The 20,108-nt window shown below is 35.4% G+C and overlaps 3 protein-coding genes across 3 annotated transcripts; 2 read left to right on the top strand and 1 right to left on the bottom strand.

Moving 5' to 3' along the window:
• Positions 1-777: 777 nt before the first annotated feature.
• On the top strand, positions 778-14,218 carry LOC112754951 (UDP-glucose flavonoid 3-O-glucosyltransferase 7). The gene is made up of 2 exons (XM_025802784.3): positions 778-2,402; positions 13,971-14,218. The coding sequence occupies exon 1, from the start codon at positions 925-927 to the stop codon at positions 2,371-2,373; it is 1,449 nt and encodes a 482-aa protein (XP_025658569.1). The 5' UTR covers positions 778-924; the 3' UTR covers positions 2,374-2,402; positions 13,971-14,218.
• On the bottom strand, positions 10,429-11,064 carry LOC140180228 (uncharacterized protein At4g02000-like). The gene has a single exon (XM_072220675.1). It carries the CDS (start codon positions 11,062-11,064, stop codon positions 10,429-10,431), a length of 636 nt encoding a protein of 211 aa, XP_072076776.1.
• LOC140180227 (serine/threonine-protein phosphatase 7 long form homolog) lies at positions 12,770-18,801 on the top strand. Its single transcript, XM_072220674.1, has 4 exons — positions 12,770-12,829; positions 17,300-17,838; positions 18,100-18,187; positions 18,268-18,801. The coding sequence occupies exons 1-4, from the start codon at positions 12,770-12,772 to the stop codon at positions 18,799-18,801; spliced, it is 1,221 nt and encodes a 406-aa protein (XP_072076775.1).
• Positions 18,802-20,108: the final 1,307 nt, after the last annotated feature.

The raw sequence follows: 20,108 nt of genomic DNA, 5'->3' as shown, positions 1-20,108 counted from the left end.
AAAAATATTTTTTTTTAAAAAATGATCTTTTAAAAAAAGATAGAAATAATAACTTCTCAAAAAGATATTTTTTATTTTTCTAATACTTTTACTTTTATTACTAAAAATTTACTAAACATACTAAAAAATAAAATAAAATTTTTTTTTATTAAAATTTTTTTTATCAACTTAATAACACTTAAATAAATATAAAATTACTCACAAAATACCTAAGAATTATTTTTAACGGGTATGCTCATCTCCAATTCACATTTATGGTTTATCAAAGACATATATAATAATATAAATGATAAGACATATATAATATAAATTGATTTGTGATGTGTATGGTTTTACTGACGGATAAATAATTTGATTTACTGTTAGGAGATCAATTTGAAACGTTTAGAATGTGTTTGGTTTGATTTTTATTTTTTATTTCAAATAAATATTCACGTATAATTGTCTTCATATAAAGTTGATAGTTAAAAATTTTGATTTAATTATCATCTAACAATTCTCAAATATTAACTTTACACGAATTTCACACAAAGATAATTACACATAAATTTTAGGCTTAGTTTTTTTAGTACCAAATTAAATTAATGTCAACTTTTAACAAATACCATTTTAACTATAAAAAATATACTAAGGGACTATCAGAATTTAATGATTTTAATTATTATTAAATTATTAATTTAATTTTTTTAATCTAATTATCTAACGTACTTTATCTCATATTTTTAAATATTATTGATTAACTAATAATCAAACATAATAAAATTTTGATATTCCTCCAACGTTAATCTGTAACTATTATTTCTTTTTCTTCTATAAATTGATTACGAAGTATCTAACATAGCCAATGCAAATAGCCACGGCAACTTCCTTCTTCCTCTCGTATATGCATAAGTCTGAATCTTCCTACCCATAATTAGAAAAAAGATGAATACTTCAAATCCTAACCTACACATATTGTTATTCCCTTTCCTAGCACATGGGCACATAATTCCTACCATTGATATGGCCAAATTATTTGCCACAAAAGGGGTTAAGTCCACCATAGTCACCACCCCACTCAACGCATCACTCATCTCCAAAGCCATAGAAAAATCAAAACCACACCATCACAACGTGATCCAAATCCAAACCATTGAGTTCCCTTGTGAGGAAGCAGGTTTACCCAAGGGGTGTGAAAACATGGACTCAGTCCCTTCCCAAGATTTGTTCCTCGCGTTTTTTCATGCCACTACTTTGTTGCAAAAACCCTTTGAAGAACTACTTCTTGAGCAACATCCACACTGTGTTATTGCTGATGCATTCTATTCTTGGGCAACAGATTCTGCTTCCAAGTTTGGGATCCCGAGGATTGTGTTCCACGGCACTTGTTTCTTCTCCTTGTGCGCTTCCGATTGCATGGGACTTTACGAGCCGCACAAGAATGTCTCGTCCGATTCGGATTCCTTCCTCGTTCCTCGCCTTCCCGGCGAGATTAAAATGACAAGGAAGGACGTGCCGGCTTTCATAACCAACAAGGAGAACAGCACGGAGTTTGTCAAGCTCTTGGAAGATGCAAAGGAAGCACAGGCCAGGAGTTATGGCGTTGTTGTCAATAGCTTCTACGAACTCGAGAATGTGTACGCAGATTTCTACAAGAACGAATTCGGGAGAAAAGCATGGCCTATAGGCCCTGTTTCTCTCTGTAACAAGGACACAGGAGAGAAGGCAAACCGGGGAAAAGAAACTACGATTAATGAGTTTGAGTGCTTAAAGTGGCTTGACACAAAGAAACCAAATTCAGTTGTTTATGTTAGCTTTGGAAGTTTAATAAGCATGCCAGATTCTCAGCTTAGAGAAATTGCATTGAGTCTTGAGACCTCAGGCCAACGTTTCATTTGGTTGGTGAAGAAAAACGAGAAAGACGGGGCGGAATGGCTACCGGAAGGGTTCGAGAAGAGAATGGAAGGTAAGGGACTAATTATAAGAGGTTGGGCACCTCAAATCTTGATTCTTGAGCACCAAGCGGTCGGAGCGTTTGTGACGCATTGTGGTTGGAATTCGACGTTGGAAGCGGTGGCTGCAGGGGTGCCGATGATCACTTGGCCTATTGTCGCCGAGCAATTTTTTAACGAGAAGTTGGTGACCGAGGTTCTTGAAATTGGAGTGCCTGTGGAAGCTGTGAAAGGGGTTAGGTTGGAGGGTGAATGTGTTGGATGCGATGCATTGGAGAAAGCTTTGAAGAGAGTAATGATTGGGGAGGAAGCAGAGGAAATGAGGAACAAAGTGAAGGTTCTTGCTCAGTTGGCCAAGCAGGCTGTGGAAGAAAATGGATCCTCTTACTCAGCTTTCAATGCTTTAATTCAAGAGTTGGTTTCACTTTCTCTCTCGAGCTGAATTTGAAAATAAACAAGCTAAAGGTTAAGGTACTCCATAATAGTTAAATAATTTAATATATTTAATTAAAATAAATAATATAATATATATATAAATATTTTAACTATCATCATGAAAATATTTTTAAGTGAGAATCGATGATAAAATATTAATTCATATTTATTTAGAATGTTGATTTATAAAATATATAAAAAAAATATAAATAGAAAAGAAAAAGATAAATGAAAAATAATTGAATATTATGGAATGCAAAAATTTTAATTTGAGTAGACGATTATTATCTGATAATGGAAAGAAAATGGTTGGAATTTGGTTGTCTTTACGTTGGAAATTAAAGTTTGAAGACAAGTGACTAAATATAAAATTATTAGAACTTTATTAGTGCGATATTAAGTGGTCGGAAATTATTTTTAATATTGGGCTGGGTTAGGTGAAATGCATACTTGGCTGGAGAGGTGATATACACAGCTGTTAGGGCAGGACAGGAAAAAAATGGATCGTCCAACGAATTTGGAGTACCTACTTTCACGTAAGGAAAAGTTTAGGAGGTAGCAACTTTGTTAAATTCTAACTAGTACATAATCAGCAAAGAAAAGTAAGTCATTAGATAAAAGTTTACACCAATCTCATACCATTAAAATTATTATTAATGGCTATTTGATAGTTACAAATCACAAAAATTGCTGCCCCAATAATCGATATTATTACCTTAAAAAAAGGGCCAGTGATTTGTTAAGTGCTGGTAATCTGGCATGCATTCGATTTGGGTTGGCCTGATATATTATAAAATAATTTTAAATTTAAGTTAATTTAAAAATTTAATTCTGTTAATAGGTCAAGTTTAAATTCATAAAATATTTTAATAGGTCTATTAAATTTATCTAAATGGGGGAGAGGGAGTGGGTAATGCAAGATAATATAAGTGCATATCAATGCAAATGGAATGCAAGTATCGTAAAAGAATAGCATTGACTTATGAATAATAATACCCAATCAGAATAAAACAAGTCATGAAACACCAGAATAATTCAAAAAAAGATGTAACAGTTGAATAAGAAAATTTAACACTAATGAAAAAATAAGAAAAAAGAAGGAAAGAAGGGAGGAGGAAAGAAGGAGAAAGGAGAGAAGAGAAGGAGAAAAAGAATAGATAATAAAGGAGAAAAAAGAGAAAAAAAGAAGAGAGAAATAAGGATTAGAAAAGAAAAGATAAGAAAAGTGGCGGCGCAGGGATCTGGTGGTGTTGCGCTAGTGACGCACACGCGTACTCCACGCGTACGCGTGGGTCGCAAAAAAATTGGAAGGTGACGCGTGGGCGTCGGTCACGCGTACGCGTGACCGTGTTTGTGCTACTCTTGCGAAGGCTTCTTTGCGCGCGCACAACTTTCTGTTTGTCTTGGGGTGTGTGCCAAAATAATGTGTGACACGTGTGCGTCATTGATGCGTACGCGTGACTAGTCAGAATTTGAAAATGGCGCGCACGCGTCAGGGACGCGTATGCGTGGGTGAATTTGTGCTTTGGGCACAGTGTCCGCACCAGGCCAGCACAACTTTCGACCTGACACCTCTTTACGCTGATTTGTAGGGTCACGCGTACGCGTGGGTGACGCATATGCGTGGAAGGCTGATTTTGCAATTGACGCGGACACGTCAGGAACGTGCACGCGTGGGCGTGTTTGTGCTTAAAGCACGCCTCCAGCCATGCTCCCGTGCAACTTTCTGTAAGGTTTAGCATCGCATGTGACGCATGCGACCTCCATTTTCTATCTCCATCCTCGCAGCGAACTAACAATTATAGCTTTTTCTGATGTCTATGGCCACTGAAAGTGTTGAAGGCAACTAATTTATTGTTGAATTTGGTATTAGGGTTTATCTACTCAAGGACTAATTTGATTTGATATAAAAGACTTATCTTGTCAGCAACAATAGGGTACAACTTGGCGTCTGCCACGCTGGCAGTTAACGACACACGTCAGCGAACGTTTGCCAACTCAGTGAAGGCGATGACGGAAGGACAAACGTGACCAGGTTGGGTATCTTTCGGGGACGAATTCGATTAATTTTATCTTTCGAGGATGAAAATGGAGATCGAGGTATCTTTTAGGGACGATTTTAACTATTAACTCATATTTCATATGATCCATACCAGAGACTTTTTCTTAGAGTTTTGGTTCATAAATTTCTTTTTGAAAGCATATTTATCAAACTTGAATCTTGACTATCATAAAATTATTCTCGTTTTTTGATGTGTCAATTTCATATTTGATTTATATCAAAATTATTGAATCTCTCCACTTGAATAGTAATTTAGAATTATTTTTTTATTTTTTATCTATCTGTCCCTATTTTTAGAATTAATTATTAAATTATTACTATTTTAAAACATATTATTCAATTACTATCTTTTTTCATGGTGGTGACTTTTTTTTGTCGAATGCTGACTAAGATTCGCCAACTTGCCTACCGCTAGGCAAAGCAGCTTTTTGTTATATATTATACTTTTTTTAAAGATATATTATGTAACCATATATTATATTTTTTAATAATATATAAAATCTAAAATATTTAATTAAATATATTTTTATATTTATTCAATTTTATTTTTGTTTTATATTCATTATTTTTTAGTTTAAGTATTTTTTAATTATACAAAATTATTGAAATAAATATTAAATTTTATTAAACATCTATAATTCAAAAATAACTATTTTATGATTAATAAAAATATTTTTTTTTACTTTTTATAGAAGTTTAATAAAATTTAATGTTTATTTTACTAATTTTGTACAATTAAAAAATAGTTAATTTTTGAAAGAATGAATATAAATTTAAAATAAAAATTAAACAAATATAAAAATAATATTTAATTAAATATTTTAGACATATTTTAATTAGAAAATATAATATATGATTATGTAATATATTAAAAAAACAGAATATATAATATGAAGCAATCTAGCTTAGTAATAATTAAGTTGCTTTCTTTTTTTTTTTTTTTTTGGTCATAGGTAGGGTATGAAACCGACCCGACTCGGAACAACTCGCACCTAACACAAATTCAAACAGTACATCGCATTTGCCTTCACTAATCCATTCAAATCATGATGATCGTACTGTTGGTGCTTAATGTCGTGTTGACGGAAGAAGCTTGCGCTTTGGGATTCTGGAATTGGAACCACTTCAGATGCGCCAGAACTTATGTCATTGTCGCCATCAATCAAAACTTCAACCAAGTTCCCTTCTGCTACTCCTAGTCATTGGATGCTAGTTACTTTTAGTTGCGGCCGCTCGGTGATCTCGAATCACACTTTGGGGAGAGAGAACAACTACACTGTCCTGGGTGAATCTCTCTTGGGTCTGGGGAAGGAAAGCTCACTTCCCGCTAGCGAGTGAGAGATAGATGACTTGGCTTGGTGCTCTCCACGGCTCTGGGACCCGTGTCAACTCCTCTGGTGCAATGGATGTTGGTGCTCCTTAGCCATAGCTTGGGCACCTCTCTCCCTATGTCACTTTTGGCTGCTACTCATCAGGGGGACCAGAGCTCGCTGTGTTGAGCTTTTCTATTTTTGCAATGGTTGTTGGAGGTGGGGGAGTTTGAAGCACGGTCAGAGATAACCAAGGGAAGGATTAACAATCTATTATAACCGTATGGTTTCTCTCCGAGTTGATTATAACTGCCAAAAACCCATTTGATCTTGTGCTTCAGTTGGATGGGAGGTTGTCTTCTGCTTTGAGTTTTGCAACAGAATGGGTCAAGATATTTGCATCCCTTAAGGTCCAAGTGAAGCCGAAATTCATGCCCTTGGCTGTGATATCTCTAAGGTAGCATTTGGTGGAGAGATAGAGACAGAAAGACTGAGACTGAGAGACAAAAACTAAGAGACAGAGATTGAAATAAATCTCAGTATTTTGTTTGGTGCAAAGTGGGAGACAGAAATTGAAATAAGAATGAAATTCTAATTTAATTTGTACAAAGGGTAAAATTGGAATTAATTAATTAAAATAAATATATTTTAGATATAAAATGTTATTAAAGTTTTAGTTTCCATCTCTAAAAATTTTAGTCCCCTGTGTCCCCACTTTTTGGAGGTACTGAAATACTGAAATTTTGGAGATAGAGACAGAAATTTTAGTACCAGTCTCTGAACCAACAAATATCTTGGGAAGATAGCTGGGGAGGATTGGTGGGGAATTTGCCCAATAATCCAGTTATCTTCCCATATATTGCTCTTACTGTCCTCTCCTACACTCCATTTCCCTTTTCTCCTCAGAAAGTTCCTTTCTTGCATGAGACTGTTCCAAGTCCAAGTAGCTTTTCTCTTTTTCCTTGCCTCCCAGAATTCCTCCTCTGGATGGTATATGGCCTTGAGAATATTAGCCATAAAGCTTCTGGGTTATTCGTTAGTCTCCATGCTTATTTCGCTAGATGGGTCATGTTTTGGTGATAGAATTCTTTAAAGCCTATTCCTCCAGCTTTTTTGCCTGCGCACATCTTTTTCTAGCTCTTCCAATCTATCCCTCTCTCCTTACCAGTCGATTTCCACCAAATTTAGCTATCTTGGAGAAATATTTTTCGCCAAATTTTTTGAAAAATTTTAAGATGCTCATTGCATAAGAGGGAATAGCTTGGATTACTATTTTTATGAGTACCTCTTTACCTGCTTGATTTAACAGACTCTCCTTCCATCCCTATATCTTCCCAGCCACTTTCTCTTCTATCCATTCTAACGACTTACTCTTAGCTCTCCCTAACTTGGCCGATATCCTTAAATATTTGCCTGGGTTGTCCCAGGAAGGTATTCCAAGAATGTCTTCTATATTGACCTTACTAGTCTGTATAGATACTTCTTTTCCAAAAATGATCTCTGGCTTTTCCAGATTGATCATCTGTCCAGAAGTCGTGGTGTAAGAGTTGATAGACTTCTTCGTCCTATGCTCCTGAAAAAATTATATAGTCAACAGCAAAGAGGATATGAGTAATGGCTAGGGTTGTTAGGGATAATTTGACCCCATTTATCAACCTTTCATGGCTTTATTCATTAAAATAGTTAGAACTTCAGAAGCTATTATAAAAAGATAGGGTGAAAAGGGTCTCCCTGTCTCAGACCTCTTTGAGGGACAATTTCTTTGGTGAGATCTTTGTTTATCTTGAATTTATATTTAGCTCCTCTTACACACTTCATGATAATCTTTATCCACCCTTGACTCAACCCAAGCACCTTTTGTACTTCTTCCAAAAAATCCCACTCCATCTTGTCATAGGCCTTGTTGATGTCCATTATGATCACCAAGTCTTGGGAGCTTTTCCGTCCCTTCTCATTAAGTGTGTTAAATGCTTCTTGCATAATGAGAGTATTGTCTTAAATTAATCTTCCTCCTACAAAAGCACTTTGAACCAAAGAAATAATCTCTTCCATAATATTCTTTAGCCTGGATACCATCACCTTTGAAATGATCTTGTATATGTAATAAGCAATTGATTGGTCTGACTTGGTTAAGACTATTTGCTTGTTTAGCCTTCGGTACCAGCACAACATGAGTTTGGTTAACTTATTCCGGAAGCTCTCCTTGTTCAAAGAAATTCCTTACTACTTCCCCAACTTATTTTCATATGGTTCCCCAATGCTTTTGGTAGAATTGCCCATTTAGACCGTCTGGACCTGGGGCTCTCAAGCCGTCCATACTGAACACCAGTTTTCTAATTTCTTCATTCGAAACCATCTCCATAAGCCTTTCATTTGTCTAGCTTGTGACTCTAGTGAGGATTATTTCCAAGAATTCCTTCATGTTTACCTGTCCTCTAGTCTTGAAAAGGGCATTGTAGTGGTCCTCTATGAGTTGCTTCACTACATTTTGACCTTGGATCCACTTTCCATTTGTATCCTTGAGTTTTTCAATTCTATTTCTATATCTTCTTTGGATTGTTGAGGCATAAAAAAGGCAGTGTTCTTATCTCTCCATTTTATCCATTTCAACCTCGACCTTTGTCCCCAGTATTTTTCTTCCCTCTTCCAAATCTCTGTGATCTTCTCTTTTACTTCTTGGATTTGTCTTTTGTTTTTCACAGTCAAATATGAGTTCTGCAGCTCTTGCAGGTTTTCCTATCACATGACAACCTCTTTATCCGCTCTCTTAAATCTATCTCTGCTCCACTTTTTAAGGTCTCTCTTGCAGTTATCTAGTTTTTCTAAGAGCTCCTCCACCCTCCTTGTATGTCTGATCCCCTCACCCAAGCTCTTTGAATGGTATCTCCACAGCTTTCATAGTCATCCCAAAACGTATCATATCTAAAAAGTCTCTAATTAATCCTTTCTGGTTTGAGATCCAAGACTAGAGGGCAGTGATCCAAGCTGATGGTTGGTGGAGATGTGAGAACTGCATGCTGGAAGAGTCTTCTCCACTTTCAGTTAGCCATCACTCTGTCCAACCTTTTCCTAGTTATAAAGTCGTTTCTTGGGTTACTAAACCATGTAAATTTATTCCATTTTTGTTCTAAGTCCATAAGATCTTTCTTGTTGACAAACTCTCTAAATACCTCAATGTGATTTTTTGGTTTTGAGGTCTTTCTGACCTTTTTCTGTTGATCCAGTATATCATTAAAGTCTCCTATATAGTAAACTAGTTCATCAATCAAATTATTTTGCATTGCTAATTGCAGCCAAAGATTTCTCCTACTTTTGAACGTTGGATTGCCATAAATAAAATTGCATCTCCACTTATTGCCCCTGTTATCATTAATATAGCATGAAATGCAATTTTGACTCTAAGAGTGAATTGAAATATCCATATACTTCCTCCAAATTAAACATAGACCACCGGACAGCCTCCGAAGTTCTACACAAAAATATTTTTCAAATTGTCATTTTTTTTTGCTAAACTCCTAATCTTCTCCTCCTTAGCTCTAGTCTCTATGAGGAACATCATGGATGGCTTATGCTATTTGCACAGCTTCTTTATCTCGGAACCTGTCGTGGCTGCCGCTTCTCTGCGACAGTGTTAGCTTATCAATTTCATGGTTGAGGTGGGGGCTTGATTAGGCCCACCTCCTCAACTTTATTTGCTTGCTTGCTTTCCTAAGAAATCACTTTTTGCTAGTTCATTGATCGTCTTCTCCCGCTTTTCTCTCTTGACTCCTTATTGCTCTTGCTCATCTACCTATTCCTTGTCTTCAATTAGCTTTAGGTTTGTTCCTTCTCATTTTCTTTTCAGCCTAATACTATCTTTAACACAATTAATTAATTCCTCCTCCGAATTCGGTATGGGTATGGTTTCTGACTCCCTAGTGTTTAACTCCTCTTCCATTGGTAGTTCAACATAATATTTCCCTCCAGCCCATCTGAATACTCTTGTCTTTGTTCGTGTTTCTTGGTGGTCCCCTTGCCGTTCTTTGGTTCTCCCATGCACCAATGCCATGTCGCTTCCACTTTTTCATAACCCTCTCTAAGTTTTTCTCTATCTTCCTTATTTTGCATTAGCCATAATTCTTCTACTCTATTCTTTTGTTGTCCCTCAACTAATATTGTGTGATTTGGGCTTTTAGCCTCTGAGAAGAAGGACTCTAAAAATTTTTTGCTTTGAACTTTTTGTTTCTCCTTGTGATGTGTCTTCTTTTTCCATACTCTTCATGTTTGGTTGGGCCTTAGACGGTTGAGACTTTATTTGGTGCCTTTCCTCTTGATCTTCTTTATTAGGCTCAAGTGGAATGCTTGGCTCAAAGTAAAAACCCCTACTGTCTTTGCTCTCTATATATATATCATCATCCACTTTTTCTTTTCCTTTCTTTATCTTTGTCTTTCTCTCTCTGAACTCCTTTGAAAGTTTCAAAGTTAGCGAAAAGATTTCTATTTTGCTCTTCTGCTCTACTTCCTTGTGCTAGTGTCTTTGATGTCTCTTTTATTGGTGCGTAACTACCGCCCTACTCCTTCAATTCATGTGAAATTTTTCTATAGGATGTGACATCTTCTTTTGACACTATTTTGGACTACTGGTTATACCTACTATCTTCAGACCATTGGTTAAACCCAATTTTCTTGTGAACTTCATCTTCCTCTTTGTCTATTCTTCTTCTTCTCCTGTTTGTTCGTGGATGCCCCTGCTTCTTCCACCCTCTGAGATAGATAACTTTCTAGTACTATTGACTCCTAATTCTACTATGTACCTTGATTTTGTCGGATCCAAGCTGACCATGGCCATAGGTTGTGTGCAACTCTTCTTTTCATGCCCAATGACTTCACAATTGAAATAATAGCTCTCTTGGAATCGTTCATACTTGAAGCTTATCCATTTGTTCTCCTTTTGATCCCTTTTCAGCCAGAAACTTGTTTGCGGCAGTCTTGTAATTTCTATGGTCACTGTGACTCTGAGAAAGTTTCTCATCAGCACCCCGTCTTGCTTCGGATCTTTAACCTTATCAACAATTCCCAGCATATATCCGATTGTTTTAGCCGTTTTCTCATTCATATACTCTACTGGGATCCCATGTATCTGTATCCAAGTCCATGAAGTCATGGAAAACATCATAAATGAAGCGTTTTGTGACCACCTCTGCAGGTTGAGCAAATTGCCTTTAATGTTCCAAGGACCATTTTTTAGCATTTGATTGCCTTTCTTCTCATCCTTGAAGCTTATAAGTATCTTATTTCTACCTACCTCCGATATCGTCACTCCTTTTGGGTTGCCCCAAATGCCCATGATAATGTTCTTTGTCACCTTAATCTGACTTCTTTCTCTGTGATTATTTTGCCTACCAAGTTGAGGCAATCTGGATCATAACCTTGGCTTATGTTTAGTTGAATGCTGATTAGTTTGCCTTCAATAGGTTCCATGCCAAAGTTTTCCATTCTTACTTTTTAACACTCCTTAGTGCTAGTTTAGTGTGTTTCTAAGAACTTTTTTTTTCCTACATGTGGTTGCAGGTGTGATGGATTTTTGTTTTGGGTTTGGGAAAGGTTTTGGTGTGGGTAGAGGATCAAGAATAGTCTTTTGTAAGATGAGGGGATAATAGAAGCTAAAGATGGACACATTTAGATAATACTAGTGAAAAGAATCAGTGTTAAGGGTTTAATGTGTTGAATATGGACAATGCTGATTGATCTCTAGTTAAGCAGGTTGACACAAGGACTAATATTCAAAATTTAAGAGAACCTATTGTTCTATCGGCTCTCTCCTTATGCGAGTACGTGTCTCCTTATCAAGTTGCTTTATGTTCTAAGAAAATACCTGAAACCAAAGTGTTATGGGCCTAGACATGAGGTCCAGACTCCTTTGAATTGAAGGTCTCGACGTGTTCACCAATAAGATGAGGTTGTTTGACGTTTTTAAGTAGATGGTGGGAAGTATCTATAAGGGAATCTAATACTTAAATTAGTAAAAATTTTAGATAAGTTTTAGTGAATTAGAGTTGAAAAATACATTGATTTGATGGAGTATTTATAGTAAGAAGTGATGAGTTGGCTATTACTTTTGTATCTCTCCACTTGTAGTAGTGGGTAGTTACTTCCGGGAGTGGATCCTCTCCAGTGAAAAAAAAAACTGAATGGTGTCCAGTGTTTAATCTCACCCTTCATTGCTCTCTCTTCTATTTATTTTTGGTCCCACTTATAGAATTAAAGGTGAGAGATCACACTTTATTCTCTCAAGTGTTGAAAAAAATGGAGATGATCCATTTCCGTTACTTCCTTAGTAAATGGAAAAAATTTTCCACGTTGAGGTGGTTATTGACTTGTAGATAGCATCTATGGTAGTGGGTGACGGAGCTATGCTTATGGCGCAATTCAGGTCAAACATGGGTCATGAAACCCGTGCTCCAAGCAAGTCGAGCAGGCGGATCCTACAACCTATTGGACTTTCTAAAAAAGGACCAAATCTTTATTGGGCCTATGGTCCTAAATTATATGAGGCAGAGTATGAACACTTTTCATTCCTCAAGTTTCATGTTCAAATCTCACCCCCGCCCAATGACAAAAAGATGACAATTGAGTAAATACGATTTAATATAAAGTTTTCTAAATAACCAACTTTGATTGATCTAATGATTAATTCACTAGTTCACTTAAGCAATTATCAGGGATTCGAATCCCGCCTTGTACATGCAGTAACCTATTCGTCAACGATCTTAAATAGAACTTTGATTCGCAAAAAATTCGTTATTGATCTATTAGGTTGGAGAATATTGTGAACAAAAAAAAATAAAGTTCCCTAAATACTTGAGAGCAGTGAGAAGACTTTGATCACATTCCAATCTTGGAAGATACAAGTTACGTGAAACACTATACTGCCACCACAAGGCAAAACTAGACTTTCATAATAATGTATCAAAAACAATAGTCAAATTGGTCCCAAAAAATTGCCAGAAATTAATTTGGTTATGGAGAAATGATTGGTGATCAACGTGTATATGGATGCATGGTGTGTTGTCCCAAATTGTGGATCTGTGTTGATCAGAGACCTGCAAAACGTAGGTAACGTTTTGCAGGCGTTGGAATAAAAAAACTGCAGGCCCTGCAAAACGCAGGCTGCGATTGGTGAGGAAGGAGAACCAGCAAGCGAAATGTCCCCTGCATGCTAACAGGAATAGAGCCAAACGCAGGATGCGTTTGTCAACGTAGCAGAGCCAAACACAGGTTGCGTTTTGCAGGCTCCCTATCTGCATGCACGCCACGTGTACTCTACGGGTGTCTCAGCTTGGTGCTTATAAGCGGAAAACGCAGATGGAAGGAAGCAAAGTAAAAATTAGTTACTGAAGCAAAGTGAAAAATAGTTGAGGGAGAGTGAGAAAGAAAGTTTACTGTGAGAAGGAGCTTGGTGAAGAAGAAGGGCACAGTATAGGAAAAAAAAATGGTGCATGACTATACCAAACCAGAAGAACATATTATTGAGTATTTGGATCATCCTCAATTTGTAAGTAATTTTTTTTTAATATTTAACAATAAATATATAGATTTATTCGAATTTTATTTATTTATTTGTGTTGTAATTAGTAATATTGGGGTTATTAATATTATTATAACTAATATTATGTTGTTATTTATTTCTCATTACGGTTTAAATTTTTTAATACTGGTATTATATTATTATTGTTATTAATAGGCAGTGTTGTTAGTGACGTTGTTGTTGTTATTATTATTATTATTATTATTATTATTATTATTATTATTATTATAATAATAATAATAGTGGGTATGTTAATGAGAATAATTTATTAATAATTTTTAATAACAATAATGTGTAATAATTTATTATTATTTTTTAGTAATTTATTATTATTTTTTATGATAATAATAATAATAATACTGTTAACAGTAAACGGTTTTTTTAATAATATTTAATTAAAAAAATTATTATGTTTAATACTATATTAAGGTTTGTAATAATAATTAATACTGTATGTTAATAACAAATCGTGTATGTTATAGATAATATAATAAATGGTTATTATTATTGTTATTATTGTTATATTTGAGTAATTATTATTATAATTAGAGTGTTATTATAATTATTTTATAATATTAGTTATGATAGTGAGAATAAGTTTGCTTCAAATTTTTAATAATTAATAAGGTGAATGCTTTGGTGATAAAGAACATATTTTTTTTCAGCTGATGAAATTACGTGAAATGCACAATTACATCACGCGTGTCCCTTATTTCCTGAGAAGAAAAGACAGCTTCTGAGGTGCTGCAGGAGCTTGTATTATGTCATGTCTCTCTTCTGTGAAATTAGATGAAGTTAATGACATTAATTTTTTTTTAAGTTAATGACGACATTGTTATTATTTTAGTTAATCTTTTGGGCCTTTTTGATGGATTGGCCATGTTTTTTTGGTTGTGATTGGGACATTGAGTATTATGGCTAATTTTTGTAACCACCAGAAAAATTAGGATTTTGGTGTCACAAATTTAAGATTGGAACCCATTATGACAAAAAAAAAAGAGATTGAAACCCACGTTCTTGGACCAACTGAAATCATAAAAATAATAACAATGATGATAAAATAGAAGAGCATGCTTACTATGATGGTTTTGAATTAAAAAAATTGAAATAAATAAATTAATAAAAACAAAAAATATAAATTAAATTATAAAAACTAATTTTAAAGTTTTGTAATTCTATCATTTGTATATTATTAATTATTTATATTATTTTATTGAATAAATTATCATTTATATCCATGAAAGATATAAACGCTGACAAATATACTAATGTAAGAATAAAACGACAATTGTAACCACGGAATATGGGCTCCGTGCGCCAACAGTACCCGGACTTAGATTACGCAATTGATCGTTAGAGTACTCTTGACACACGGAAACCATCTTCCGTGATTACAATTGTCGTTTTATTCTTATATGGGTACATTTGTCCGTGTCAGTATCTTTCATGGATACAAATGGTAATTTATTCTTATTTTATTTTTCAACTTGTGTTGGTCCATTATTGTTATTATTCTTTAATATCTATCTATCATTTATGATGTTTTTATTAAAATAAATATTCTAAAAAAAATTTAATTAGTTAAATTTTTGGTTAATAAGAATTTGATTAGTATTTAAAAATTATCATTATTATTTTATATTTTTATTAAATAATAGAGGAGTGTATACTAATATTTTGTAATTAAAATTAATATTTAATATAAATTTTTTAATATTATAAATTTTATATTTTACTTCTTCTCGAAAGTTTTCGGTCACACCTATTTTTATAGATCGATGCCCTAGAACTCTTCACATTACACAAGGCACACCCTGAGAATCACAAGTATATTTTTCTTAATTTTTTATGATTGTTATTATTCTCACACCAAAATTCTTGCCCTTTTTTTTTGGACATGGGTAAAATCTAAAACCCAAATCTCCTCTTACATTTTTCGCCCCAAACTCATTCATTCCTCCCTCTCTACTACACATGCAGCATCCTCTCTTACCTAAAATTAGCCTCTTATGAAAAAAAAAAAAAAACATAGGTCATAAAGAGGCATCTAAAGTCACAAAGCTTTCTAAACGACCGCGAAGTTGCACAAAATATCGGTTTCAATACAACTTAATTTGACTTTGCTAATGGAAATAGAGTTGTTGCTTCACTTTCCGTTCCGATCTGGTGTTGTTGATTCTCTCCAGATTCGGCGCTATTACTTCTATCCCTTTTGGCCAAATTTAGATAGAATCGACAGCACCGGATGAGAACGAAAAGTGAAGCAACAACTCTATTTTTATTAGCAAAGTTAAATTAAGTTGTATTAGAACCAGTATTTTGTGCAACCTTGCCATCATTCAGAAAGCTTGGTGACTTTAGATGCCTCTTTATTGCCGATGTTTTCTTTTTTTATGAGAGGCTGATTTTGGGTGAGGAAGGATATTGCATGTGTAGTAGAGAGGGAGGAATGAATGAGTTTGGGGTAGAAAATGTAAGAGGAGATTCGGATTTTAGATTTTACCCATATCTAAAAAAAAAGCAAGAATTTTGGTGTGAGAATAATAACAATCATAAAAAATTAAGATTTTGGTGTGAAAATAATAACAATCATAAAAAATTAAGAAAAATATACTTGTGATAATCAGTATATGCCTTGTGTAATGTGAAGGGTTCTAGGGCATCAATCTATAGAAATAGGTGTGACCGAAAACTTTCGAGAAGAAGTAAAATATAAAATTCATAATATTAAAAAATTTATATTAAAATATTAATTTTAATTACAAAATATTAGTATACACTCCTCTATTGTTTAATAAAAATATAAAATAATAATGATAATTTTTAAATACTAATCAAATTCTTATTAACAAAAAATTTAACTAATTAATTTTTTTTAGAATATTTATTTTAATAAAAACATCATAAATGATAGATAGATATTAAAGAATAATAACAATAATGGACCAACACAAGTTAAAAAATAAAATAAGAATAAATTACCATTTGTACCCATAAAAGATACTGACACGGACAAATGTACTCATATAAGAATAAAACGACAATTATAACCACGGAAGATAGTTTCCGTGTGTCAAGAGTACCCTAACAGATCAATTGCGTAATTTAAGTCCGGGTACTGTTGGCATACGAAGCCCATCTTCCGTAGTTACAATTGTCGTTTTGTTCTTACATTAGTGTATTTGTCAGCGTTTATATCTTTCATGGGTACAAATGATAATTTATTTAATAAAATAATATAAATAATTAATAATATACAAATGGTAGAATTACAAAACTTTAAAATTAGTTTTTATCATTTAATTTATATTTTTTGTTTTTATTAATTTATTTATTTCGATTTTTTTAATTCAAAACCATCATAGTAAGCATGCTCTTCTATTTTATTATCATTGTTATTATTTTTATGATTTCAGTTGGTCTAAGAACGTGGGTTTTAATCTCTTTCTTTTTTGTCATAATGGGTTCTAATCTTAAATTTGTGACACCAAAATTCTAATTTTTCTAGTGATTACAAATATTAGCCATAATACCCAATGTCCCAATCACAACAAAAAAACCTGGCCAATCCATCAAAAAGACCCAAAAGATTAACTAACATAATAACAATGTCGTCATTAACTTAAAAAAAATTAATGTCATTAACTTCATCTAATCCCACAGAAGAGAGACATGACATAATACAATCTCCTGCAGCACCTCAGAAGCTGTCTCTTCTTCTCAGAAAATAAGGGACACGCGTGATGTAATTGTGCATTCCACGTAATTTAATCAGCTGATGAAAATTATGTTCTTCATCACGATAGCATTCACCAATTAATAATACTGTTTAATAAATAATAGATTAATATTTATGATTTTTTAATAATTTATTATTATGTTTTAAGATAATAATAATAATACTGTTTAGTTGTTGTTGCTAATTATTTTTTTTTGAACAAATTATTAACCGATATTATTTAGAATTTAATAATTATCATTTTTCTTTTTGCAGGTTATCAGAAATTTGTTGCTCAGAAAATTGGATCCGCTAGATACCTTTAACGAGGTAGCTGCAGCGACATTGGTATTGACTGGATTTCAGCACGTTTCGCGAGTAGGCGAAATGAGAGGTCATTCTGCACTACTGAGTGCTTTGGTGGAACGCTGGAGGCCGGAGACTCACACATTTCATCTTCCGGTCGGTGAAGTGACGGTGATGCTGGAAGATGTGAGCTATATTCTTGGTCACCCGATTAATGAGGAGGCCGTTACAGGTAGATCAGATAGCAGCCACGAGTTTTTGGTGGAGAACTGCATTGCGTGTTTTGGTCGGGAGCCCGGTCCGGACGATCACGTGTTCGGGAAGCTACATATTGCTTGGGTCCGGCGGTGCAGAGACAGCGAGCCTTGTGATACTCAGGAGTCCCTCGAGCGGTACGTCCGGGCGCACATTTTCTGCGTGCTCGGAACAATTGTGTTTCCGGATAAGTCGACTGTTTCACTGAACTCGAAGTTTCTACCGCTACTTCGAGATTTCCACCGGATTTCAGGGTATAGTTAGGGGGCAGCAAATCTGGCACACCTATACAGATCGTTGTGTCGTGCATCACGATACAACTGCAAGGAAATGGATGGCCCACTGATACTACTTTTTGTTTGGGCGTGGGAGCGTATGCCGTTCCTGGCACCTATACCCCGCGATCAACTCGGCGATGTTGGTATTCCACTAGCGCGACGGTATTGGCTTTTATCGTTATTGTTATTATTATTATTTTGTTCTTCTTATTAATATTGTTATTCTGTTTTCGTTAGGTGGAGTCATTGGCGCCGACATACGAGAAATATACAGCGGTCTACTGCGCATTTTAGGCGAGGACTCGACGACATGGGAGTTGACGACGTAAGTTGTACCATTAATGTCCAAAGTTTTTATTCAGAAGAATAGTTTTTCTAACCGGTCTCTTGGTAACTATTGTGCAGTTTATATGGCGACCATATATGGGAGTGGGGATTCTGGATGTCCTCGCTCCCCATTTGGTTCTATGCTCCACCCAGTCGCCTCTAGTGTCATTCGAGTGCATAGAATGGCACCCGACAGACCGGGTCAGACGACAGTTCGGGATGCAGCAGCTACCACCAGGCCCCGCGTTCGACCTTAGTTATGATCACTGCAAGCGGTTGACAGGAGCACAAAACCATGAGTGGGGACGGATTTACATTCAATGGGTTAACAGATGGACAGTTGACCGCTACAACACATTGCAGCTAGGTGAGGAGATTATTGACTTCCATCCTCTCCCAGTGTATTACGACTGGTACACGCAGCAGTATGGGATTCACCTCCGACTGTCAGATAGAGTTCCAGGCGAACAGGTTGGCGCCGATGAACCACAGCAGCAACAGGAAGAACCAGCTGGCCCTCACCAGGAAGTCCCACCTCATGAGCAACAGGAACAGGTATCGCTATTAATTCCTAGTATTATGATTATTAGGTTTATAAATTGTAATCAGTAATTACTATTAATTGTATTTAAATGTTAATTAGATGCCGGCATATGAGCGTCCCGGCGTACGAGCACCGGGTTCAGATGTCGGCATATGCCCAGCAGTTTCAGGACCCGGCATATGCCCAGTAGTTTCAGGATCCAGCATATGCCCAGTAGTGGCCGGCATATCAGCAGCAGGCAGCATATATATCGGAACCACAGCCGCCTCAGGCAGCTGAGCCTTACATACCACATTCTGGTAATTCCAGTCGAGGGCCATTTTAGTCCGTTGGGGTTATCTGACACCATCCGCATAAAAGACGAAACACCAAACGGGGTGCTGCCTTGCAATCGCATTCGCTTCATTTTGCACCTCCGAATTGCCTGTCAAGTCTCTGTCATCGTTTTCGTCATCGACTTCATAGTTAGCTTCGAACTCCTCTTCACTGTCATTATTATCTTCTTCCCAATCTATATCCCCGAGCTCATCAACATTGACCTCCTCGCCGACCGCGCCCGATCTTGACTGCTGTTCAAATTCAACGTACAACTCTATCATCGGCACGTGAAATCGGGTTTGTTGATAAATACAGAACATCTGCTGCATACTGGCATCGTCAGTGATGGGCATTAATTGAAATTAGCCCACTAAATACTTGCACAGGACTTCTGTATAAAAGGTTGCTCACCCTTTTCAAAATGTGGCTTTGAATGTTATTACAAAGCCCATTTTGCAACTCGACAAAGCTCATAGTACATGGAATAGCAAATGACAACGGACATTTACAAACAAAAGTCACTCCTTCATGTGTGTTTGGTATAACTTCACCGTTATAATATACTCGCAAATTTACAATATTTTTCATAACTTCAACCTCACCTACTCTTATTGTTTTGACACACCTAAAAAGAAGAGTATGATGAGTAGAATGGGAGTGAGGCCATTTGGGCGAGGAGTGCCTCGTATTTATAGGCAAACTCCTTCGTTAAAATATTTTTTTCTCAACAAACGCAATCTGTGTTTTTAATTTTTCAAAAAAGTGATCTGACAACGCAAAAATGCAGCCTGTGTTTTGCGTTTACCAAAAAAAAAAGGCTGACCCTCGGTACAAAACGCAATCTGCGTTTTGTTATCACGAAAAAAAAAATTAACCCATCACAAAATGCAGGCCGAGTTTGGGTTAAAAAAATAAAAAAAATTTTGAAAAAGTAAAACACAGCCCACCTTTGTTCCCTTTGCTGAACAAAAACAAAAAAACAACAACAGGCCGAAAGTAAAACGCAGGTAACGTTTTACACCTGACACTAACACTGTAGCAGAAAAAATTTTGTCCA

This window comes from Arachis hypogaea, chromosome 16 (assembly GCF_003086295.3).
Source record: "Arachis hypogaea cultivar Tifrunner chromosome 16, arahy.Tifrunner.gnm2.J5K5, whole genome shotgun sequence".
In the NCBI taxonomy this organism is placed as follows: Eukaryota; Viridiplantae; Streptophyta; class Magnoliopsida; order Fabales; family Fabaceae; genus Arachis; species Arachis hypogaea.
This window is presented reverse-complemented; position numbering and strand designations above follow the sequence as displayed.